This window comes from Arctopsyche grandis, chromosome 11 (assembly GCF_051622035.1).
Source record: "Arctopsyche grandis isolate Sample6627 chromosome 11, ASM5162203v2, whole genome shotgun sequence".
Taxonomy (NCBI): Eukaryota; Metazoa; Arthropoda; class Insecta; order Trichoptera; family Hydropsychidae; genus Arctopsyche; species Arctopsyche grandis.
The window spans coordinates 4,530,248-4,556,772 of NC_135365.1; the positions used below are offsets into that span (position 1 = coordinate 4,530,248).

The 26,525-nt window shown below is 35.1% G+C and overlaps 2 protein-coding genes across 2 annotated transcripts; one reads left to right on the plus strand and one right to left on the minus strand.

The window, feature by feature from the left end:
- The first annotated feature begins 814 nt into the window (after positions 1-814).
- Positions 815-13,241, plus strand: meng (serine/threonine-protein kinase meng-po). Its single transcript, XM_077441559.1, has 2 exons — positions 815-1,095; positions 11,293-13,241. The coding sequence occupies exon 2, from the start codon at positions 11,305-11,307 to the stop codon at positions 12,592-12,594; it is 1,290 nt and encodes a 429-aa protein (XP_077297685.1). The 5' UTR covers positions 815-1,095; positions 11,293-11,304; the 3' UTR covers positions 12,595-13,241.
- A 4,255-nt stretch (positions 13,242-17,496) lies between these two features.
- LOC143919308 (uncharacterized) lies at positions 17,497-24,059 on the minus strand. Its single transcript, XM_077441560.1, has 3 exons — positions 23,998-24,059; positions 20,990-21,164; positions 17,497-18,280 (listed from the first exon to the last, which is right to left on the minus strand). The coding sequence occupies exons 1-3, from the start codon at positions 24,012-24,014 to the stop codon at positions 18,152-18,154; spliced, it is 321 nt and encodes a 106-aa protein (XP_077297686.1). The 5' UTR covers positions 24,015-24,059; the 3' UTR covers positions 17,497-18,151.
- Positions 24,060-26,525: the final 2,466 nt, after the last annotated feature.

The window sequence follows — 26,525 nt, forward strand, 5'->3', positions numbered from 1 at the left end:
CAACTTCGACTGAAACTGAAACAGTTTGTTCCATTGCTGGAAATTTTTGTACCAAATCTAGAAATTGGCTTTCGGATTCTCATTTAAATATTTTTGTTTTCTTAAGAAGTTACTTTAAATAAGTTTACTTTTATCATTACATTTTTTTCAGTTAATATATATATTTTTTTCATTAATAAAAAATGTTTTTTTATACGTATCCAGGGAATCCCGGGAATGATCCCGGGTTCCGTCCCGTATCCCGGGTATTGAAAAAGTCCGGGAATACAGAAACCCTAGTCGCGATCAACGTGTTCGCTGCCTGCGTTTTTCCAACAAATTGCAACGGGAACGGGAACGGGAATTGCATGCGTTATTGTGGCATTACAACGCATGCTGGTAAATAAATAAAATGATTGAAAAATAATACCGTCAAAAGGAAAATTTTCAAAGCAAAATTCGCATCGTGTCAAACCTTCGGAAAGCACACTTAAGCGACGCGCTTAAACGGAGTACATAAAATAAATCCGAAAGTCACCCTAAAACATACCCGATAAATATTCAACGATCGCTTATTAGATCACCACACACACACACGAGAGGCGGGAAAACTGGATGGGGAAAACCGAACGGTGGAAAACCCCCCCAGCATCCGTTGCCGGGGCCAGAGCGAGGCGCCGGGGACGTCTCTCGCGAGATAGACAGAGGACGCACAGAGAGGGGAGGGTGGGTGGGGGGGCGCGGGGGGTGAGGTGGAAAAAGGGGGAGGAAAAGCGTCCCGACGCGGTGACGTCAAACGGGTCCCCGTATATAAAGGACGTCCGTGGAGCGAAACACACAGTGCCGACGCAGAGACCGGATCGTTCACACACAGACACAAACAAAAATAAAACACCGGACTGGCGATTCGGCGACAACAAACAAAAACACTTTGACAATCGCTGAAGCAAGTGACGTTGGTTTCGATTCGATTTCGACGATTGTACGGACTCGTGTCGTGGTGCATCGCGACGTAAACAACAATATCGGAACCGTGAAAAGCGGAAAAGCGGCGCCAAAGATACATACGTGTACGAGTGCCAGTGGGGAGAGGAAGTCGACCGGAAAAACTACACTGTGAGTATTTCACATTTTTTAATTTCCATATTGTGTACATAACATATGTACATACAAAAATTCGAACTGCACACGAGCAATGAAATCGCAAAATAGTGTAAAGGTCATAGTTGAAAGCGTAATGAACGTATGTACTTCATATATAAAACAACTTTTCTTGAATATTTCAAATAAATTTTTCAATAATGTGCAGTTGTTCTTGTGCAATATTGCTGGACAACCGTCTCGTTCTCGAAACATTATTCGTTAGGGGGTGGTGGCCTCATGTTGAGAGCTTTAAGGGTCAAATTCTTCGACCTTTAGAGCGAGCTTTAACAAAAGCACTTTTATACATCGTTTTTGAACTTGTAACGTGTTTTTCAATTTCAATTTCAAGTGTAATTTTAGCACCACTCATTACTGCATATTTAAATTAGAAACGGAGCAGTTAAATATTTCATTGCCTTCTAAAGATAAAAAGTTTCTTTAATAAAAAAAATAGTATTTGAATTGTAATTACTTGCTCATTTTTTAGCATTGCCGTATTTTAAGTGAATATTTTTTGAAAAACAAACATTTTTTTTTATATATATATAATATAATTTATTTAATATTGAAATATATAAGCTGTAAGCTTATTTTTTACTGTCAACTTCAGTCTGCATTAATATATTAATACAATGAAAAATATATGTATTTTATACCGCATGTTGTAAAAAATCCGAATATTGCATACATTTTCTAATCCAGCACATATATGTAATTACATTTGATTATTTAAACATTTCTCACTCTCAATTTCAATCTAAATTAATGAAATTGTATGAATATGACATTAAATTCATACTTCATACGGTTTGTAAACGTGAAATTGCGTCAGATCGCATTTTAGACACATTCAAAGGCCATTCAATAAGTATAATACAAAAAAATGTTTTAACAAAAAAATACAACACTCCATAGTCGATCAAATAATATAACAATAATAATAGTCTAAATATACCATAAGACTGTCTCTGATATTGGATTATATAATATCACAATAAACGTGACTAATCACCGGCAAATAACACTTTCATAATCGATCGCGCAATACATTACAGGAATTTTCCTCAAAAATCGATCGGAAAATTCAACCCCCCACCGCCAACTCAACAGAGGCAATAAACATGCAAAACAGAAGGTGCGAATTCGAATCAAATAATTCCGAAAATGTAAATCAAAAGGACCAGTCTCCAGGCTTAAAATAAACCCAGGATCGATACGGAGCGTTGTACCTCGCTGTCAACTACTTTCCAAAAATAGCCTCGAATCAAAGTAACGTGTCTACGCCACGTAGACACGCTCGGGGAAAGCTACGAGCCACACACATACACACCCTCCTATACATATATAGGTATAATCTAAAAGGGCCATATGTTCGTTAACAACCGAAAATTCCAAAAATAGCTAATTGAGCTATAAAAAGACCGTCGCAAATAAGCCGTTCTTAAGGTCACAAGTGAGCCTTGAAAGTTCGCGTATGTCAGTCACAATTTTAATATTACACGCGAGAGAGAGAGAGATCGTCATTAGCGAATGTGTTATCGCAAAATGCGACAGAGGAGGAAGTCCTTCAGCATCCGGCTATTCTAAACCAGCCGATTCGTCTTCTGTTGAAAAAGAAAAAAGAAAAACAAAACGCACACGCGTGGAAAGCGTGACGTGCGCGTCGCTTAAAAATAAGACTTTGGACGTAAATAAAATGCAATATGCAGTTAAAATCGTGTAATATTCGTAAGAGGAGACTCGTCTGATCTTACGTCTTCGCTTTTGAGAGTGAAAAAAACGGCAACGGCATTGATCAAATAGGTTAAAGTCCGGTATTTAAGTACCATAAGATAGTATACCAATTTTGGTGATTTTAAATTGAAAATCACAGATTTTTAAAGCGGCAAACAAACAATAAAACAGCTTTAAATAAATAAAAGATCGATATGCTTTCAATCAATCCAACTCCCCGGGGAAAACTCTCAATTATAATTTTATACATTATACTTGTACAAACTCAAATCTAAGGGGTAGCAAATTATGACTAATCAATTAATAGCAGAAGTCTTAAAAAATAGCCTAAATGCTTATATTTGCATTATTCTTATCCTTTTAAATAAATATGTAGTTATAAATTCTCATCTACTGTATATAATACATATGTACTGTATATGAAGATAATAAGTAAATCTACAGTTTTCAATTGAGAACTACAAGCTTAATGTAATATCTAAGGGACGACTACTCATTAGGGCAATCCCAAATAACAATACACGTTCCAACTACGCTGAAATCAAGATATAAATAAAAAAGGTTATTCGCTGTCTAGTAATATCTCTAAATTAGGCAGTAGACTACAAAACATTTTTTAAATGTTACATTTTTTTTTCAACTTTCAACTTTTATATTTATATTTTACCATGATGCCATTACGGGTTTTGCCCCTGAACATTAAACGTGTGCATATAAAAATTTATAGATTATGAATTTTTAATTATATTCAAATAGTGGTGACAAATAGTAGATAGGATGATTTTGCCAATTTGATGAGGAACCGTTTCAACAATGAAATCAGATAAATTGGCAAACTCTGATAGGAAATGAATGACTTGGAGTCAAAAATATCCAAGTTTGACCAGCAGCATTGCAGAAATACTCGGAATAAAATCTTTTTAAATGAGGTCGACCGAGAGCTTGAACCCGGGAACCTATCGGTGGTTAGCAACCACTGAGATATACGGCTGGCTATTGTTAATAAAATAACAGCAGCAACACAATAAATTAATTCAAATATTTCAACTTACATAATTTAATATTATTTAATAAAGTCATTCTTTTACATACAATATTTTAAGCATTGAATATAATCATACTATCTTAACCAATTTAAGCGACAAATTGCTCAACTTCACTTCTGATAATCTTTGGTCGAATAAAATCTTCTGCAAAATGTCTTCTGATAAATTAAATGCAATTTTAGGATCATCTTGACAAACAAAAAAACTATACTTATTCGTTTCATATTACATATATCGGAACAAAAAAATCAAAAATTTATTGCTAAAATATTATTGTGCTACGAACTAGTTTTTTTCTTAGATCCTTTAACCGATTGTATTATGTTGTAAACAAAATCCTTGTCATAACAAATTGCCCAATAAATCGAGCAACTTTCCTAACAAATTGCCCAAACAATCGAGCAACTTGCTGAACAAATTTCTCCAACTTTCTGAACAAATTGCAAAGCAACTTTCTGAACAAATTGCCCAAGCGTACGAGCAACTTGCTGAATAAATTTTCCAAAGCAATAAAACAACTCACTAAACAAATTTCCCAAGCAATTTATCAATTGCTAAACAAATTGCCCATGCAATCGAGCAACTTGCAGAATAAACTTACCCAGGCAATCGAGCAACTTGCTAAACAAATTTCTCCATCAACCAAGCAATTTTCTAAATAAATTGCCTAAGCGATCGAGCAACTTGCTGAATAAATTTTCCCAAGAAATAAAGCAACTCGCTAAGCAAATTGCCCAAGCAATTTATCACTTGCTCAACAAATTACCCATGCAATAGAGCAACTTGCAGAATAAACTCACCCAAGCAATCGAGCAACTTGCGGAATAAACTTACCCAGACAATCGAGCAACTTGCTGAACAAATTTCTCCATCAACCAAGCAACTTTCTGAACAAATTGCCCAAGCGATCGAGCAACTTGCTGAATAAATTTTCCCAAGCAATAAAGCAACTCGCTAAACAAATTTCCCAAGCAATTTATCACTTGATAAACAAATTGCCCATGCAATAGAGCAGCTTGCAGAATAAACTTAACGAAGCAATCGAGCAACTTGCGGAATAAACTTACCCAGGCAATCGAGCAACTTGCTAAACAAATTTCTCCATCAACCAAGCAATTTTCTAAATAAATTGCCTAAGCGATCGAGCAACTTGCTGAATAAATTTTCCCAAGCAATAAAGCAACTCGCTAAACAAATTGCCCAAGCAATTTATCACTTGATAAACAAATTGCCCATGCAATAGAGCAACTTGCAGAATAAACTTAACGAAGCAATCGAGCAACTTGCAGAATAAGCAACTTTCTGATCAAATTGCCGCGAAAAGTTACTCAATTGGTCGCCTTATTTATATGATTCTGTATCGATGAGTATACATATGTATCAGTTGCAACAAAACAATCGAAAGCTCTATCTATATATGCAATCCAAATCATAACTTTCCCAACTAAATATTCCATCAGTCACAAACGGGTCTTGATTCACTTTTCCGCGTATCGTTTCCGCATTTAGACGACGCGACACAAAATTATTGCCGTTCAATTTTAGCAATTCACAATAGTTTCGCAAACTGCACCAGAGGCCGGCAATAGAAACGAACTCGTCTATAAATATCGTCTATTTGTGATGTAATCGACATCTGAGTTACTAATAAACGAATCGTGTGCATATAGCGAAGGCCGAATCGCTATTTATACAGAACTAGTTAAATTAATTTCACTCTGCCGCTATTATAAACCGACCGTTGTGATGAAAATACTATATTTCGAAATGTGCTTATTTATACATAAGTACGTTGTAAAAATTGACCCGACAGATGAATCTGTTTACATGCAACATCTATTAAAAGGACCCTTGCATGAACACACCTGCACTTATACCAGTGGCGTATATTGGGTGTGTGCTAGGTGTGCGGCGCACACCCGTGAAAACCAAAGACCACATAAAGTAGTATTTTAATACAAAATAATGTGTTGTTGTATAAACAGGCATTGATGTGTATGGTGTATTTACCGCGTGCGCTAAATGTATGGTGTATGGTGTGGTGTGCAGTCTGCAGCGTGTTGTGTGATGTTAGATGTAGTTTGTGCGCCGCGACGAGAGAATACCTATGCCGTGCAGCAAATTGGTGGGTTTGGTTGGAGTGTGCAGGCGGATATTCGCTTGTATAGGTTTGTTCGCGATATTAAGACGCACGGTGTGCTACGACTTCAGAGCACCGCGCACCGCACCGCACCACTCGGCAATTGACCGAATGCGATGCGACACGTGGTCTCGTACTTTTTCGCACATTCGTATTTTTATGGTCATTCGTATCTCAGTCATACCTCTAATAACTAATAATGGCTAACAGTGTTCAAGACATTTTAACTATTCCGTTTTCAAATAGAAGTTTTGATTTTGCATAAAGAAAAAACAAAAGTTTACACTAGACATTTTTGCGTTTCAAATTATAAAAAATTCGAATGGATTACAGGCTGTGAAATTCGATCCAAACTTTTCTGCTGGCCATGTTTATTGTTCTCCAAAGATATTAATGTGTGGAACAAAGAAGGATTTGCTGATCTCAACCATTTGACAGCAGCACTGAAGAAACACGAAGGATCGCAGGCACACGTTCAATCATTTCTTTCCATACAAATGTTTGGCAAACAACGAATCGACGTATTAATTGACAGTCAACGTAAAGCCGAAATAAGTCGACATAATGAACAAGTAAATAAAAATAGAGATGTTTTAAAACGAATTATTAACGCAATAATCTATCTAGGAAAACAAGAACTGTCCCTGCGAGGTCACGACGAGTCATGTAATTCCGTAAACAAAGGCAATTACATTGAATATCTAAATGCTCTTCGAGAATATGATTCTGTTTTAGATACTCATTTAAATACTGCTACTACCTTTCGTGGTACTTCTCCAAGTATACAAAATGACATAATCGAAGCAATCGCTCATGTTATTAAAGTTCATATAAAAAATGAAGTAGAGTCAGCAAGTTTTGTTGCTATTATTCTCGATGAAACTTCAGATATAATGACAAAATCACAGCTTTCAACAGTTTTACGTTTTGTATGTAAAGGCAATGTACATGAACGGTTTATTAGTTTTACAGACGTTAGTGCTGATAAAACATCTAATGGTCTATTCCGTCACGTGGTGAACATAGTTGAAGAATTTAAAATTCAAGACAAATTGGTTGGACAGACTTATGATGGAGCAAGTGTAATGAGTGGACACGTAAATGGTTTGCAATCCAAAGTCCTCAATGCTTATCCTTTTGCTCTTTTTACACACTGTTATGCTCATGTATTGAATTTAGTATTGCAGCAAGGTCTTTCTGATATTAAAGAAAGTAAATCATTTTTTCAAACTTTAAATGGATTGTCTACATACTTTTCAAAATCTTCCAAAAGAGTATTCGCTTTACAGGAATTTGTGACAAAAAGACTTCCCTCTGTAGCACCCACAAGGTGGAATTTTACATCTCGTTTAAGTAGCACAGTACAACAATACAGAAGTCAATTTACAGATTTTTTTCGACATGTTATAGAAAATTGTGAATTATGGGACACAGATACTGTTATAAAAGCACGAGGGTTTTTAGGCTTTTTAGAGGATTTTCAAACAATTAAACTTCTTCAAATTTTTTCAAAACTGTTTGGAATAACTGATGTTTTGTATAACATTCTTCAATCTAAATCTTCGGACGTTTTATATTGTTGTAAAAAAATTAATGATGTTTTGCAGCAACTGAAATACGAAAGGGATAATAATTTTGAAATGTTATGGAATAATTATTTAAATGAAAAAAATGATGATCATGATCGTAGGCCACAAAGATTAAAAAATTATTCAGAAGTAGAAGATAAAACTTCATTTCGTCAATTATATTTCAAAATAGTTGATAGCATAATCGCACAAGTCGAATGTAGATATTCTTCACTTTCCAAATTAGAATATTTCCACCTTCTTTGTAATGATAAATATGACGAATATAAAGAAAATTTTCCAAATGTTTTAATTAATAAATTAAAAGATTTTTATGGATCACTGTTTGATTATATTCGATTGAAAAACGAACTCATTGTGCTATATTCCAGCTCTGAATTTTCAGAGAAACCTGTTCATGAATTAATACAATTCATGACAAAAAATAACCTCGAATCTGGTTTTAAAGAGGTGTTTAAGCTGGGAGAATTAATATTAACGATACCAAGCAGTACAGCTTCAGCAGAACGTTCTTTTTCGGCGCTGAAAAGAATAAAAACTTGCTATAGAGGTACGCAAGGTCAAGATAGATTATGTGGCCTTAGCTTAATTTCAATAGAAAAAAAGTTATTGGTGGAATTAAAACAGAAAGACACATTCTATGCAGACGTGATTGAAAAGTTTATGTCTCAGAAACGTCGCATTGAACTTATGTATAAATAACTAATAAATTAAACATTTTTGTAATGCAAAACGAGTATTTTTTTTTAATTGCTAATTTTATACCCTACGCCCTACGGCATACACAGCACACCCGGTATTAACACCCACCGTCCGCCACTGACTTATACCATGCATTAAAGTGCAGATCGACGGCAAACTAATGGACCAACAATCTTGCCAATTCATCCATCGTAGATATTGCTACCTACCATATGTGTATTTATAAATACAAAAAATCATACCTCAAATCGATGAAAACAGTGCTTAGGCTTCAAAGAATCAGATCAAACAATATTCAAATTGAACCATATTCAAACAGTCATTTAAAGACCTGCTACCTACTAGTTTCTCGCTACGTGCGATAAATTGTCCAACCAATTGCAAAGGCAAATCGCTCAATCGCTCAATTTGCTCCACATATAATTGTCATCCTTTCTCAGACTCAATTTAATTCAATAAAAGTATTCCAAACTCTTTAGAACGAGGACCAAATAAGAAGAGGGCTAGAATGGGACAAATTCTACAATTATTCAGACATTTTAGATACATGTCTACCATTTATGGCAAAAACAAACTCAAAGAGCGGCACGGGATGCGTACGTGAACTCTAGCGGTGAGATCTTTATATCATTGCTAATTCGTACTATCCTATTATTTTGACAAGTTTCTCTGATATTTCTTCAAATATGGAAATCATTGCTAATGATCACTGTCAATACAAAGTTAAAATATCACCGAAAACACTCCAGGGGGTGAAGTTTGCGAAGAGACGCGGCGGTACAGATTTGGCGTACCGGAATACGTCTAGCGTTTTTTAACTAAACAATTGTTAAATAGAGATTAGTGAGTGGCGCTCGTGGACCGCTGGTTTACCATCGTTAATCATTCTATCTCGCGTTCCCGCTAAAAAGGCCTCAGTGTATAATTGAGCCGTATGCAACAACCAATGAGGTCTCGCGATCTATCGACCAATGATGAGTACACGCTTGAGTATAAATATTGGGCAGTTTTGGACCGTGGTTCATTCGGAGCTGGCTTCCCAAAGAGTGGACAATTAAATACCACTGCGTCTTTCACTCCGATCTCGGAAACCCCTCTACACGTCCACACTACACTATATAAAACCTTTATGGTTGTTATAGATTTGTAGTTTTGAAACTATATATTTCAACGCTTCAGTCTTTTAAGCTTTTATAAGAGTATTTTATGCATGCGGACATGGAATTTGACAAATAGGAGACAAACATGCATGCAACGAAAATCCAACAAGGATTGTATTCACCCAGTCATATGTTGACAGTCCTTTGGCATAATACCTTTTCTAAAATAGCAAGATGATATGTAAAATATCACATATTTAAAAATACAAACTATAATCCGCTACCTACACAAAATCCAAACCAAAAAGCATCCAGTACATAGTATCCAGAATGCAAAATTGAACGCAATACCAAACCATGGACCACATCATCCGATCATATTCTATTTTCAAACGAATTACACACACACACACCTACACCTGTGAGCCAGCCAAACTAATCCAAAAACCACTTGAATTTATTCTCGGCCGATATTTTGCCAATGTTCGCATATATAAAGTATACAAATAGAAGAGTGCACTTGCACGAGCGTGGGTAAATGTTCCTGTCCATATTTTTATTTATGAATCTCTTTCGAAACGCATACATATGTATGCACATACGTACATATGTATACATACAATACATAAATCTCCTAAAGAGATCGTGTCAAATCACGCGTCTGAGCTTTTCCGCAAAGCTTTCAAATCCGATTTTGTATACAGAGCGAACGAAACGGTATAAACAACAAACGTACGAAATTTCAAAAGCACCCGTGCAGCTTCTATTGCGTACGAACCGACGCGTGACGTCAAATACTAATTGATCCCAGATACATCCCGAATTCTATTTTTTTTTTCGCCGCAGACAAGTTTACTTTGAACAGCGGTGAAAATAAATAAACTTTCTCGTACGAAATACACGTGTAGATTTTGAACACACCGGCTTACACCTGTTAGTGGAGATGGTCTGCAGGTGGTTCTGAAATTATTACCCATCGGGTCAAAGTGCATAAAACGCTTTATTTGAAACTATAAAGATGTTTAGCCTGTCATAGAACGGTTGGTGTTCAAGCATTTTACCATTTTTGAAAAAAAATTGAAGTGAAGCTTCTTTACGCACAATTGGTATTGTTGCGTAGAGGTGGGTGGAGGATCCAAGTAAAAGGCCAAAGTCGTTTCACATCATTTATTGGTGATTAAGGAGATACACACACTGGCAGTGCTCCGTCCAGAATGTCTTGATATCGCCTAAGTACCACCTTATAACGGATAGGTCGCTCAGGGTATCTTCGACGTTCGGTTTGTTTACATATTATTATGGTCACATGCTAGATGTGCCACGGAAATCAGTCCCACGCTATCGCTGTGGGTTCTGAGAACTCTACTGGAATGCGACCGAGTTACCGCTACCCCCGCTAAGTGCATTCTTAAGACTTGTACTTAAGCCTGGAGATAATCCTCGAAACCAATTATAACGGTCACACAGTCTCTGAGATGCACTTACTCGGCGGTGTACGTAACAGTATCATGCTGCTGAACGCGTCACAAAACGTTACATCCTCAATATGTAGAATAGAATTAATCGAAACATTTCATAAAACTAGATTGGGATGCTGGAAAAACACCCATGACAATTAATTTCCACCTGCATATGAAATTTACCTCCCGAACCTAACCTCATTTTTTAATACAATTTTGCGTTACGAAATTTTACATTGACTATTTTTTTATTCGGCTTTTACTTTGAATGTCATACATATATATATATATAGCATTGTCTATATTAGCTTATGTGTACATTCTATGAATATTTTGAAATTTGCCATGTTTAAAAAACCTTACGATATTCTAATGAAGTATTTTTTTCTCTTGTTACAGTCGATTCATTCCATGAGATCGCTCATTTTGGCCAGTCACATCTTCGGTGAAGGCTGCGAGCCCACCTATACCAAGCTCAAACAGAACAACGGCAGTATGAAGCTTTCGGAGAAGAAGGAAACCGAATCGAAGGAGGGGAGTGGCAATCAATTATGCCACTCCATATCTAGCGGAGCCATCAACAACATCCACAGGATCCAAGATCTGCAGTTGGCCGAGATTGAAATGTCCCAAATCTACGACGTGAAGAAGGTTCTGGCGGAAGGGTGCTACGCAAGAGTCCTCCTAGCCAACCACAAGAACACCGAGTCGAACGTAGTCCTCAAAGCCATCTACGCAGAGCTGACTCCAATCAAGGACTTCTACAGAGAATACCACTACTCCTACCATCTCAGTCCTCATCCCAACATCCTGGACAGCTACAACGTGTCCTTCAAATGCGACAACTGCTTTGTGTTCGCTCAGGAATACGCTCCTTACGGCGACCTGGCCGGACACGTCAAACTAGGAGGACTTTCAGAATCAGTCTGCAAACTGATCGGCAATCAACTTTCAGGCGCTTTAGATTTCATGCACTCCAAAGAACTTGTCCACAGAGACCTCAAATTGGAAAACATTCTCATTTTCGCTCCAGACTTCTCCAAGATCAAACTGTGCGACTTTGGAGCTACTAGGAAAGAGGGAACTTTGGTGTCGAAGCTCCGTTGCAATTGGTTGCCGTTCCTGCCTCCAGAAATCTACGAGATCATCAAAAACGAAAGATACCTCTGCAAGACCTCCAGCGACAGTTGGCAATTGGGAATAATACTTTTCGTCTGCTTGACCGGTTGTCCCCCGTGGCAAATGGCCGACAGCATCCAAGATCCGAACTATGCAGCCTTCTGGAGATACCAGAAGAGAAGGACGACTAAAATTCCAGTGCCGTTTAAAAAATTCTCACCCAGAGCTTTGAGAATGTTCAGGAAGATCTTCGAGCACAAACCAGACAAAAGGGCGCCGGTTACAGAAGTACTCAAATACATGAAGGATCCTTGGATCGAATGCAAACTTCAAACTTCAAGCTCTTGCTCTCAAATAGTCAGCACGAGCACTCTAGTTCAAGAGAGAAAAGATTCTATCAAGCTGTATCTTCGGCAACAGGACGGAAGTAGGAATTCCCAAGAGAACAACAAGAACAAGTTGAATAAACTGGTCAACTCTTATGGTTTGGAGACGAGCGTGGACCAAAAAGCCATATCAAAACGAGTATGGGAGTGGGTTTTGTCTTGTGATGTCAACGCTGAACACGTAGAAGGGATATAAACTGATAATATGATAATAATGATAGAAGTCTAGTCAAATACAATTAATTATAATTCCGAAGTACAAGAATAATTAGTTAACTAAGGCTATGAACTCGAGGTGATGGTATTTTTGTATGAACTGAAAAAGCTCAGGTACTGATATGAATTGTCCAAAGCATTTACAATAATAATGTAGTTTAATATAAGATATATGTATGTATGTATGTATGTGTACTTATATCATTATCATAATTCCTACAAAAAATATGTAAATATCGTGGTTAGATTGTATAGTATTGTATGTAAAGGAAAATTTGTATTTTTGTCGATAAGTCAATAATTTCCACTATGTTTACTATGTAGGTAATATATCGTGTATGTATGTTTATATATTATCATGGAAAATTCAATTAATTTAATATTAGTGTGGAAACATATATTTATACTATTGTAATAATAATGATGAAAAAAATAGTGATTAAGAATTGATCTCCATGAGATCCAAATTACTACATGTACCTTATATATTTACGTTATGAATTAGCGTGTCGTAATTAATGTCAATGGTAAAATATCTTACATTGTCGATATTAGTGTTAATTTTTATCATTTGATAGTTTTGTAAAATATTTTATACGTATATTTAATAAAAATGTTTCAGTAATACTCGTGATTTTATTTAAACTTGAAAAAAACCCCAATATTGAACAGAAATTTTGAGTAAAACTCCATAAAAGTATACCAAAAACCAAAATAAACGATAAAATGCATTATAAATAATAATAAAAAATACTAATATGTAAAAAAAATAGTTTTGATGCCAACCTAAATGACTATCTTAGAAGACTATTCCTATATGTATGTATGTACCTACCAATATATATGTACTAGCATGCGGTATAAAAATTAAATAGTAAAAGTTATACCATTTATATTTGCCTTGAGGCATGATCGAAAGCCCGGAGCATAAGTACATGATTTAATGGTAAAATATCAAAGCGATCGGAAGAGTAAAAGTGGTTCAAAATCAGCTCACAAATATTTTGGGTCGAACACAGTTGAAATGAAACTTCAAAAAAGCTTAAAACAATTACAACTACATAAGCTTTATGACAGTCAATTTGTCAAATGATACAAACCAATTACATACTGTGGTTAAACCACCAATAAAGCCTCCAATTCAAATTGTGCATATTCCAATTTACAAGCCTGTATACAAACTATACACTGTAATGCTATGTTAAGTCCATAACCTCAGAAGCAACGAATAAAATTCATGTTGATACATACATACAAATGAAATTACAACCTGTAATTAGATTTATCACTAAATGTATGAATGCGAAACTTGGGTATTGAATATTAAAACATTGCATTGTATGGAACATCGTAAGATCGGTATAACATAAATAGAGAGAAGCATGTTTATAGATTTGTTCCCGTGTTCCAGTACATGAGTCATGGTAGAAAACACACTGAGAAGCACACGGCACGTGATCTTTTTTAGTTTTGCACAGGTAGAAAAAACACTAGCACACATAATCTTTCCTACGGCACCCAATCCAAAAATCACCCCCTGAAGTGTTTTAACCAGAGAGATGTAATAAGAATAGAGGGGCCCTTACGAATAAATAACTGTTGTAAATTTCACGCGGTACGTCTCTATAAATACGCTACATCGCAAGGAATGCAATCGGATTAATTTACTTACAAAAATGTATCCCATGTTGTTTATTGTGTAATTGAATGTATTGTGCAATTTTTACCGATGCTTGCCCATCTTGCGAGTAATATAAACAAACAGAGAAGTTTTTATCGGACATACATACGGCGAGCACCAAGCGTCAGATACGACTGGTGCTAAAATTATTTAGGTTTGTCTATGGACAGAATGTCACTTGACAACATTATAACATCTAAAGCCACTTCTATTAATATTACATTTCTCTGGTTTTAACCTTGTATTGACATAGATTTGACAGTGCTCGACAACGGTGATTTCCAAATTTGAAGAAATGTAGGAGAAACTTGTCGAAATAATGAAGATCGTACGACTAAACAAGGAATTGAAGGAACGCCCTTCCCTGCTGGAAGCCACGAGGACTAATAAAAAACATGCCGCGTGCCTCTCTGTGTATTTTCGCACTCAATTGTCCCGGTATTCTATCTAGTAGTCAGTTACAGACAAAAACAAATAAATTTGATAATGAAAGGCTGAAGGGCGGCAGGTTACCAAGGACAAGTGCAAATTACTAGTCGAATGCGAATCACCAGAGCTAACAATATGGTAGTCTATGCGCTCGGTTTACGGTCATTTCGACCGCGTGACCTTTACGCCGTCGAAATAATTCATCATACGAAATAATTGTATACACGGCCGTACAAAGAGAGTGACGGTCCAGGGCTTCAAAATCTAGGGGCGCCAAAATCGACATCACACTCATCCATCTCACCCCGCAAATCTTTCAATTTTGTCCACCCATATTCCTTGTGACCTTCCTTTTACCCTTTAACATTCTCTCAGGTACCATTCCAGCACTTACTTTTCCCATGATACTAAAATACAAAAGATAGTTTAGCCTAAATAGCTCGCGAGCTAATATTTATAAAAAAAAATCGTGATTGTAGTTGAAATCATGAGTTTTTCAGTTTTACCTTCTATCATTCAATACCCAAATGTCCCGGTCGACTTCTCGACAATTAAGGCAGTCCTAGACTAGAGTAGCTAACATAGTGGAGCGATTTAAATGGCAATATGATGAATGAAAGGTAAACAGATGTTTGACTGTTTCAGGACGCAAGATATGGAACAAAGCACATGTATGTAAATAAAATATCAGAGGTTAAATGGACGATGTTGCGCAGAATGAAAAATAGAACTGGAGAGGTGAGAATGGCTGCAAATGATGATAATACATTACCAGTCAACTACAGACCAAAATACACACGAATTCGCATTGATCTATTCGCGTTTAAAATAACAATAATAGAACAAGCTACTGGAATTGTTCGGCTGACCGAATTGAAGATTTAAAAAAGCATAATAGACTAGTGCTTAGCATATAATGCTTTGAACATAGTGGTCACGGGTTCATATCCCACTGGTTTCTGCTGGCCAGACCCTGGATTTGTGACTCCAGGTCGATCGTTTCCTATCAGAGTTTGCCAATTTATCTGATTTTCATTGAAACGGTTCCAACAGTATTCAGCAATCTCGAATTTCACTGAATTGTTTAAAATGCTGCAAATTTACAAATTTGACCATAGATGTCTCTGTGGATATTAATTGATATGTATTTTGTATAATACTGTTACGTACACCGCCGATTAAGTGCAATCGGATTAGGCCGAGTAGCATCCCAGAGACTGTGACTTATAATTGGTTTCAAGGATTATATCCAGACTAAATGCAAGTAGGCTAAACAATGGCCACCGAATTGGCCGCTATTGGTCCCTTCTCAGAAGTGACCGATAGCGTGGGAATACGTCTCCGGGTACATGCCTAAGCAATAGGGAAGTAACCGTACGTCGAAGATGCCCTGAGCGACCTATCTGTTATAAGGCGGTACTTAGGCGATATGAAAACATTCTGGACGGAGCACTGGCACTCCTTAATCACCAATAAATGCTGTGAAACGACTTTGGCCTTTTACTTGGATCCTCCACCCACCCCTACGCAACAATACTAATACTATTTGTATCAAATGTACAATATTTCTGGCCAGGAAGGCGTATTGGGGTTACCTGTTAGGCCTTGGTATAAATTAAAGATAAAATAAATAAATAAATCGATAAATGATTTGGTCGATGAATTGTATCATTTCAGTTATTTTATATATATAAATCTAAATTAAATATTAAGTATACATACATACCGATAAGCATTTGATTATATATGCACTGGCCGACAAGCGAAGGTGTTGTTTTCACATCAATTATAATATTCGACAACATCAGCGATTATTATAATCGAGCACTTATAAAAATCAAGCACGAAAAGCAGACATAATGCATATTAGAACTCGCGGTATCGTTCAACTTTATCTGCGGATTAGATAGTATCAGTTTGTTACCGTAACCGTGAACACAACCATCGGGAATAATACAAATGAATAAAAATGTACAAGATTTGAACTTTTATTTTCAGATTTAAAAAATATTTTTCACAAAATTAGGAAAATAAATGTTAAACATTTACATTTTGAAAAAGAAAATGAGTCAAATCATCAAAAATTATTACTATTACGATTCGTACAGGTTAAGAAATAGGTTATAATATATATATATAGTATATTAACTAATAAAAAATAAAATAATATATTAAAATTAAGACCAACGTAAAATTAAAACGGCGACAGGAATGTAATACACCTACAAAAATGTATAATTTAAGTTAAATAGTACAAAATTACAGTCTAATCACAATATAAACTTTTTATTTCATTCAGTCTAATATAGGTGAGAATTAAAACAAGATTGTACAAAAAACGCAGGTCGCAAACACGGATGTAAAAATCGCTTCGCAAAATTGGAGAAAACCAATCGAATTTTCAACCCCATTACCTTCAAATCATGACTTGTTTTTAAATTTCTATAAAATAAAAATGTAATTTAATTTCAAATAGTAGCATATTTGGTTTTTTTTTCTCTTTGGCTTCATAAGCAATAAATTACAAATTCAATAAAAACTTTCAGTACAAAAATGGTTTCATATATAATATATTAAATAAAAACAAATCATATTTTGACAGTAAAGGTGTTGAAAATTTAAATTTAATAACGGACAGTAATAAAAGACGTTTTTTTTATTTAAAATTATTCGCCTCTATGCATAAAATGTTAATAATTAAAAAATAAAACTTATATTGAGACTGTTAAGAATTACACCGGTAACATTTTAAACATAGATGCCGGTTTATTATTATTAAATATATATAAAATAAATAATTATAAAATTACGTTTGTCGTCGAGTACTATATAAAGGTAATATTAAAAATGTGTATTTTACTATTTATATACATACATATATATAAATATATATATATATATATATATATATATATATATATATATATATATATATATATATATATACATAAAAAAATAATGTATGGAATGAATGAAATAAACAAAAACGCTTGATTTAACAATTATCATTACAGAATATTTTCATTTTCGGGGGGAATGTCTCGATTTGCTACGTAACGTGATTTTATCAACTTTATAAATATAAATAATAATCTCAATATTGTCACAAACATAAAATTTCAAAAGAAGAGAGCATAAATATAAATACGTACAAAAAAAGAGATTAAAATGTATAGAATTAAAAAAAAAAAAAAAAAATACTGAAAGTGGTTTCCGCTTTTACACAATAGAGCGTTGAATAAATAATGTCTTATCGATGATGGGTAGAAATTGAAAAAAAAATTTTGCAACAATAAATGTATGAGAAACGTTCAACTTTTTCCCTCCATGTCGGCTCGCATTATCAGTTTGTTACCAAAAATATGTAATTAGTATTTTGAAATAAAAATCATTTTGGTATCGATAATTTTTAAAACGTAAAAATGAACTATGAATTGTGCTGTTGACGTTTGATGCTCTGTACCCGACGTCTACTCCAAAGCGCTTCCAGATCGAAAGGTGTGAAATTGGCACACGGCCGAGGACACTGAAAATATTTTACATCTTCTCTATTAACCTGAAACGGGAAAAAAACAATCACCATTGATTACACAAATCACCAAAGAAATTATTTTAGTATATTAGACGAAACCCTTTGGCTGCCAAACGCCGACAAATGCTTGTTTGCAGTTCAGTCCGAGGTGTCGTTGACGACATCACAAGTGTATGAAAAGGATGATAACTTTTCCGATCACTGGATAGAAGTCGTCCATTCAAAGATCGAAAACATTTTTTTGGGAAATATAATATCTATTAATTCACCATTTCCTTTGTTCAGTCTTTATTTGAATATTATTTATTTATTTACAGTAATGCTGATATGATAATTAACTAAATATATTACAGAATCTTTCCTAAAATACTGGAAAACAAAAAAAATACATTCCGAAAAAATACATAACAATCCTTAAAGTTCGGCCAATTATCGATTCATCAGCATAAGAAAGAATAAATCCGAAATATTTTAATTGAGCATTTGCTTTATTTAAAAACGATATCTAAAACCAAATCCGGGCACAAGACAACTGGGCGAAAAAATAATTGATCAAATCATTATCATTAGATTGGAGTTGCCGCCATAAAATAACAATGGACCTCTCCATTGTCCGAGAAAGCAGAGCAAAAAAAAGGTTGATAATAGAAATTGACAATAGTGAACCATTTTTTTTAGCTTTCGAGCATCTTATCTGCTGGTCCCTAGTCATTAGGCTACTGGCAAGTAACAATACACGTTCCAACAGTGTTGAGAGCAATAAAAAAAAAGTTTTTCTGCGAACTATAACGCCTCAAAAGCAAATTGTCCTAATGACTGTCAATGTCTAATTATAATCATCTTCATTTACAGCCATTGGCCATCCACTGCTGAAGGCCTCTTCATTATGCTCTGTTTTGGGCAACTCTCGTCCATCTCATTTCAAACTTTTTCTGGTTTCTCCCCTCCCCTGTGGCCACCCTAGCACCCTTTCTCTTGGGTACCATTCGAGCACTTCTTTCGTCCATCTATCGTCCCATTGCTATTTTAATCTCTTTATCCTATCCACTATATCAACTAGCCTTGTCATACTTCTCACCCAAGTATTCCATGTTCTATCACTCTTCATAATGCCGATACAGCGTTCCAAACAATTTTTAGCGTTTTCTTTATTAAAATCACAATATTCTTTCTATTTTCCTAATAAAATTTTATCTTGAAATTTATCATTTTTACTAGACATTTCTATGTTTCACTTCGCTAACAATTCAGTATCTATTCATAGTCTCCCGATCGTTTTGAAACTTTGCCATTTTGCGTGGTTTGACAACAATGGAAATTTAAATCGATTCTGATAGTTCGATGGTGAAAAATAATCGACACGTTTAAATAAGTAAAAATGCAAACATTTTGACGTTAAGCAGTCAGTAACCTTATGTGTGACCCTCTCGTTTTGTCAGATTTTAATTGCTAAAACGCCTACAAATTTATCTTTTTCATACTACATCTTATAAAATTTGAATTATCGGCTCTCATTATCTCTCATATATAATTTTACTTCACTAATAGGTTATATAATGAATGTTAAAATGTTTATATTATAATTCAATACTCGTCGTATGACCAAACGCCGAGACTTCATTGTTGACATTCATGTCTGACAATCGGAGTTTGTTTAGTACTCTCTGATTTTGGCTGTTCTTCGAAGAGATCGATCTTAAATATTTTACGAGATTTATATTTTTGTATACAAAAAATAGAAAAGCAAACTTTTTTTCATGTATATTTTTTTTATCATAGTGAGTTCTTCGATATACATATTTATAGGTCTACCTCACGGCACCGAAAGTGAAAAGGTCGAAAAAGCAAATATCGGAAGGCAAAGATCGAAAATCGAGAGATCTTAAGTCCAAAGATCAAAAAAAAAGGGTGCATGGTAACCGGATATATAATATATATCAGTGGCATGCGATGAAGTTATCTCTCTTTTTGTCATACAGCCTTGTTTAATGTGCGCGTGCAAGATACGGGAGGAAAAGCCTGTTCCTCTTGTTCCTGTTGTATCCAGCTCACGCAAATTAAGTGAGGATGTACGACGGGGGGGAGAAAGACTTTTACCGCACGCCACTGATATATATACTAACCGTTTTTCATATGTATGCATGATAAACGAATATTTTCGACTTTTTCACGGTCACCCACATATTAACATATTATAATTACAATATAAATGTATATCGGTGAGCCGCTGATTAAATTTATCCAAAGGAGACATCAAATTTTAGCATCCCACTCAGTAAAAAGTTAATCGAAAGAGACTATCTTTTGAAAAAAAAAAACAGCAACATTTTTAGACTTTCAGTTAAGTTTAGCATTGTAGTGTACATATTTTTTCATTGCAAAAATGCCTAAAAGATAAGCGTCGCCTAGATAAGTGTCGCCCAGATGAGCGTCGCCTAGATGAGCGTTGATTAGATAAGCGTTGCCTAGATGAGCGTTGCCCAGATGTCTTGCGCCCCCTTTGATTCTCCCAGTTTATTTTTATAGATCTTGATTTTTTCCTTGACTAATTGCAACGAGCATATTATAAAGGTAGTCTTACAACGAATCGAGCAATCTTGGTCGGGGACCTCGGCAACCAAAGGGTTAAATTACAGCATATGCAGAGTGTGTGAATTAAAAGCACGATTTTAGTACATTAAATTTTGCAAATTTTCAGTGTGTATTATAAAAGTGTACAAATAGCATTATCACCTTTTCCCACGATTCGAATATGTAAGTGATTAGGTCGTCGTGATGGTTAGTATGGTTGTTTGAAGGCTCTGTTGTGGGACTTATTCTATTGTACCCTCCAGATGGGCGGTTTTTACCATTATAATTCATATGGTGGTTTGGCCGCGATCCGCCGTTGGCCTGGTAAGAATTGTGCCTGAAATCATACAAACATACACATGAAACGTTCTGCTTCCAAGTTCAAAGATAATGAATATCATATTATCGATATTGAAAGTTTATCGCATCAAATAACGAATTGGACTTTGAAGTTTTTTTTTCATACAATCAATATCGTTATCGTATTATTTACGTATTATCGTATGAGTCAGATATTTCACCGTATTTAAAATATTAGATATGATAATTCCGATGATTATTTGAATTTACAACGGTCAAAATGAATGTTTAGTTTTCAATCATTACCATTGAATCTTTTAGATTTACATACATGTAGGATTGCAATTGAACGAAAGTCTATGGCTGAGAAAGGAATGTGAGAAGGGAATGAAAAGGGGCAGAGATATAACGGTTAGTCGCAGTTGGACCTGTGCTCCGCGCGGTTGGTCGCTAAACCACCGCACGTGTCGTCTTAATAAACAACATGACTGAAAACGCACGTGTTTGATCTTCACCTCAACTGCCACATCCCAACCGTGGTCCTGAACAGCGTCATCTGTCAGGAATCTCTACCACATACATATATACATTTATATGGAATTGTAAAATGTTTCTTCCTGTTTGTATTTTTTGCAACTTAGTGTTATATTTAGTTGCTTTCTAGAATGGACTGATTTTAGTGGGTAGGATGGATTTTTGGTAATGGGTAATGCCAAAAATTATTTAACTCTGATGATAGACGGTCCATTCGTATTTGATTGTTATTCAGATTTTGATAGCGGAGATAGATATACTAATAATTGTTGAGGATCAATTTTTATTTTATTTTATATTGAATTTGAATCTATAACTCTTTATTTAACTTGTAAACAAACTCTACAATAGTAACAGTGAACTATTTATGAAAATGTATAGTAAAATATAATGTCTTCAAATGTACTAAATAAGTAAATATGCATTTCATAAGTTGTATTACAAAGCGTTAATGCCGATATTTATTTTGAAAATTATGTCCAAGAGAAACAGATGCTAAAATTGAACGTTCTATTTGCTAAAATGAAACACACTAAAGTGCTTCATTTGGTTTGGCTCAAAACCGGTTTGCATATTTGCATTATGTCGACAACATTGCTTTTCCTTTGTGAAAATGTGACTGAAATAAAATAATTTTGAATTTTTGTCATAATTTACTTCAAATGCTCATCAAAAGCCTTTGTCATTTAGTTTGGTAAATAAAAATAAAATCTTTTAAAAAATACATGATTCAAATTTATAAACATTCTGTATGTGATAAATAGAGGTAGGATAGTCACAGTGCTATCCATTGTTCCATTGTAAATCCTTTGTAAAAAAGGTTCGGCAAACCTTTAACAATGCATTTACAACCTTTGAACAATACGCGGCACCTTCTGGGTCCGGTGACTAGTGATAAATACTGACGATCCATTGTTTTTGAAATTTTACCAAGCATCATAGTAAAAAAGTCAAAACTCTTTATTTATTTAAAATATATGGGGAAGGCGGCACAGCCGATAGACTCACGGGGCTTGACTTATATAAATAATAAAATAAAAACAAAAATATTCATAACCATAATAAGATAAGAGAAAAAAAAGTAAACAAAAAAATACGAAATACGAGAAAATACCAAAATAAAAAAAAATTATTTGTAATTTTAAATAAACCAGATTGAACAAAAAAAATGCAATTTGACTTTTTATTGGAATCCCGACATACAAATGTGTGATAATTTTATTCGACTTATAATTTATTCATTGATTGTAAACAAAAACAAAACTAATGTATATATGATACTGATCCAAAACAAATGGAATCTGACTTATATTTTATTCACATCTCCGACAGGCAAAATGAATCTTAACTTTTCTCAGCTTATATATAATTTATTAATTGTAAACCAATTCAAATCGTACACAACCAAAACAAATGAAATCAGATTTATTTTATTGGTAACCCTTAACTTAACTTTTCTCTGCTTACAATTTATTAATCGAAAACAAAAACAAAAGTAATTTTTACAATACAAAACCAAAACAAATGAAATCAGATATTTTTCATTTCACATTCCCGATATACAAAATGTGTCTCAACTTTTCTCTGCTTTACAATCTATAAATTGTAAATCAAAACAAAACCAATTTATATAATACCAAAACAAAACAAATGCAATCCGACTTTGTTTATTTGTTTCCCCGACATACAAAATGTCCTTTATTTTCCTTGGCTGATAACTCATCGGTTGTGGACCAAAACAAAACCAATGTATACGATAGTGAACCAAAACAAATGCAATCCGATTTGTTTATATTCGCGCATCCCAGTCATACATACAAATGTTGATTGTAGACAAATTTTAAAAATACCAAATCGAAACAAACGCAATCCGATTTTAATTCAATTTGAATCCCAGACGTGCAAAATGTGTCCTAACTTTCGCAGGATTAAAATAATTGGTAACAAAAGATTTGAATAGCACTACAATGGTAATAAACAAAAACAACAGAAACAAGTTTTGAAACGTGGTAGCCCTGCTTCGCGGAAACACGCTCATGTAAATAAAAGTGGATACGCGAAAGGCGTTCGGTTATAGGGTTATGGGGGTGTTTTGCGAGGATGGGGTCATCGTTCGTCGCTCGTCTTTCGTCGTTCTTCGGTCATCGGCCTTCGGGCTTCGGGCGAGAACGAAGCGTCAGTCGCAAACGTCACGCGACGACAAATGCACAAGAGGGGGTGGCGGGGGGGCGCGCGCTCCGCTGCGGGGGGGGTGGCGGGGCGAAGGGGGCGTGAGGGGAGGGGAAGACAAGACAAGGCAAAATGAAGGGGAAGGGAAAGGGGCGAAGAGGGCTCACCTGGTGGTGCGATCCATGTCTGCGAATCCTTTGTTTTGGCGGCGGCAGGCTGGCACTTGGCGATTGGCAATTGGCAATTGGCAGCTGGCTTGAACGGCCAGCGCACGTGCGAGTGCATTCACACTCTTTTCGCCACACCGCTGCTTTATTTTTACAAGGCCCGTTCTTAGCTTACATATCTCGTTTAGCTCGAGGATTTTACAAATGGGATTATTCCACACTCCAGCCAAATTCAACTGCGCTCTGCTAAATTTAAAAAAAGAAAAAAAAGAAAAGAAATTAAATTATATTTTCGACATAAATAGTATAATATGTATGTACATACATACATAGATAAACAAAAGCTTGTATTTTCCTAGTACAGTATTTTAGTCAATATTTTTATTTAACAGCTAGTATAGGGCTGCCATACGACCCCGTTGACAGGGACATGTCCCAGTTTCGATGTCTGTGTCCCGGTGTCCCAGTCCGAGAGTCATTTGTCCCCGTCAATTTCAAAATTTAGACATTTAAAAAAATTGTGGTGGCTCGCTTATACGACATGGTCGAGTTTGGTTGCCTTCCTGCGAGTGGGGACCAACCCGGCTGGGTTCGGAGAGCCGCTACTCACTCTGTCTTCAGCTGTCATATAATAAACACGTGCATTAACATGCCAGTCGTCTCATTCGTTCATCCTCCATAAAATTATTCAATTATTTTTTAATATCTATCGAACATGACCTTTTGAACCAAGAAATCTCAGGATGCACTCTCTATACTGTGGTCCAAAAAGGAAAGACGTTTACACGTCAACAATCGTACCCACATAATATCTAGGTAATTGGACTATTCGTCACATTGGGGTGGTCACAAAGACAATTTTTGTCATGTCTAATATCTAATATGGATACGCGCGCGCATATTGGCAACACCGACAACGAGAGCGGCGGATGATGCCCACTGCCGGCCACTGCCCAATTTTGCCAGCTGGCAACACCGACAATGACACTGACAAGTATGAAGCGCGCGCAGTTCGTTTACTGTCTGCTGATAATATCCGTTTGTTCTGTTTGTTTCTGATCGAAGAGGACTGATATTTTGATGTAAGTTTTTCAATACATAGTAAATATAATAGTAAATATCTAGGTATTCAAGCAACCCAGGCATACATGAAAAAACTGAAAAAACACATGGACATTACGACGACACAAGTAGCAACATTTGAAAAAGATGTAGAGAATTTTTACAACGTTAGAATTAATTATTTGGCAAAGTGGTCAGTTCCACTGGCGAAATATGATGTTTTTTCATGGATGCTTCTCCATGAAGTATCCGAATGGGAACATGTTGAAAAAACTATTGCTTATTTAAGTGAAATGGGAATATTGTTCACGGATTCAATCTATGAGGAAGTAAAGTATATGAAGTCATTTATCGAAAATAAAAAAGCCGAAGAATGGAAAACGAAAGATGTGCATGATAAATGGTTATACTATTTCAAAAAAACTGAAGAGACAGAAAGAAAAGCTAATCTACTGAAAATGTGCCAATACTTGTTCGCCATCCCACCGCACAATGCACATGTTGAACGTGTGTTGTCATTAATTAAAAATCAATGGACAGATGCGCGCAATTCGCTTTCTATTGACACAGTAAAAAGCATAATTCAATGTACTTTAAATTATAAAATGTCATGCATTGAATTCTATAATTATATAAAAGGGGAAAAAGAGTTACTTCAAAAAACGAAAACATCGAAAAAATATGATTGGGCAAAAAAGAGCGATGATAATGAAGTCACGGAAATCAGAGAAGAGTGAAGGCGATAGAAGAATAGGCTACTGTACATGAAATAAAATATTAATGTAAGGTTTCATTTAGTTAAATTTATTTGAATCGTCCAATTATCTATATTTATTTATTTTACATTTGGTACAGACGCTTCCACAAAAAAAACCTATTATCAATCTTTAAATTTTTCTTTCAATTCAATTTTTGTTTAGTTCCAATTACTTGTGTTGAAATGTTGTATTTTTTTTTTTTTTTTTTTTTAAGGGGGTTGTCCCCGTCGGTGCTCCGACACTTATGGCAGCCCTAAGCTAGTATCCATATTTCAGTATACAAATAAATAATAAAAGGTCAGTAACAGTGGCGTACGGTGGATGCTAATGTTGAGTGTGCTGTGTATGAAAAACTGATTTTACGAAAGCGTAATTGAAAAATGCATGTCTAAAGAGCGAACAATCAACTTAATGTATAAATAATAATAAAGTTCGGTTTAAAACATGACATTGTTTTATTTTTTACATACACAGCACACCCAATATCAACACCACCGTACGCCGCTGGTATTTAAACATAAATGCTCAGTATTAATGTGAAATGATAAGTTTTATTTTGACGAATGGCCAGTCTTTGTTTTTGATTGGTATCAATACAAGGTTGGTACGATCTTGACAGATAATTCTATCCAACAGGCATTGTTATTTGTTCTCGCGAATGTACGTCAGATTTCCAATTTATTTTATACTCTCAATTTGTTATTTATA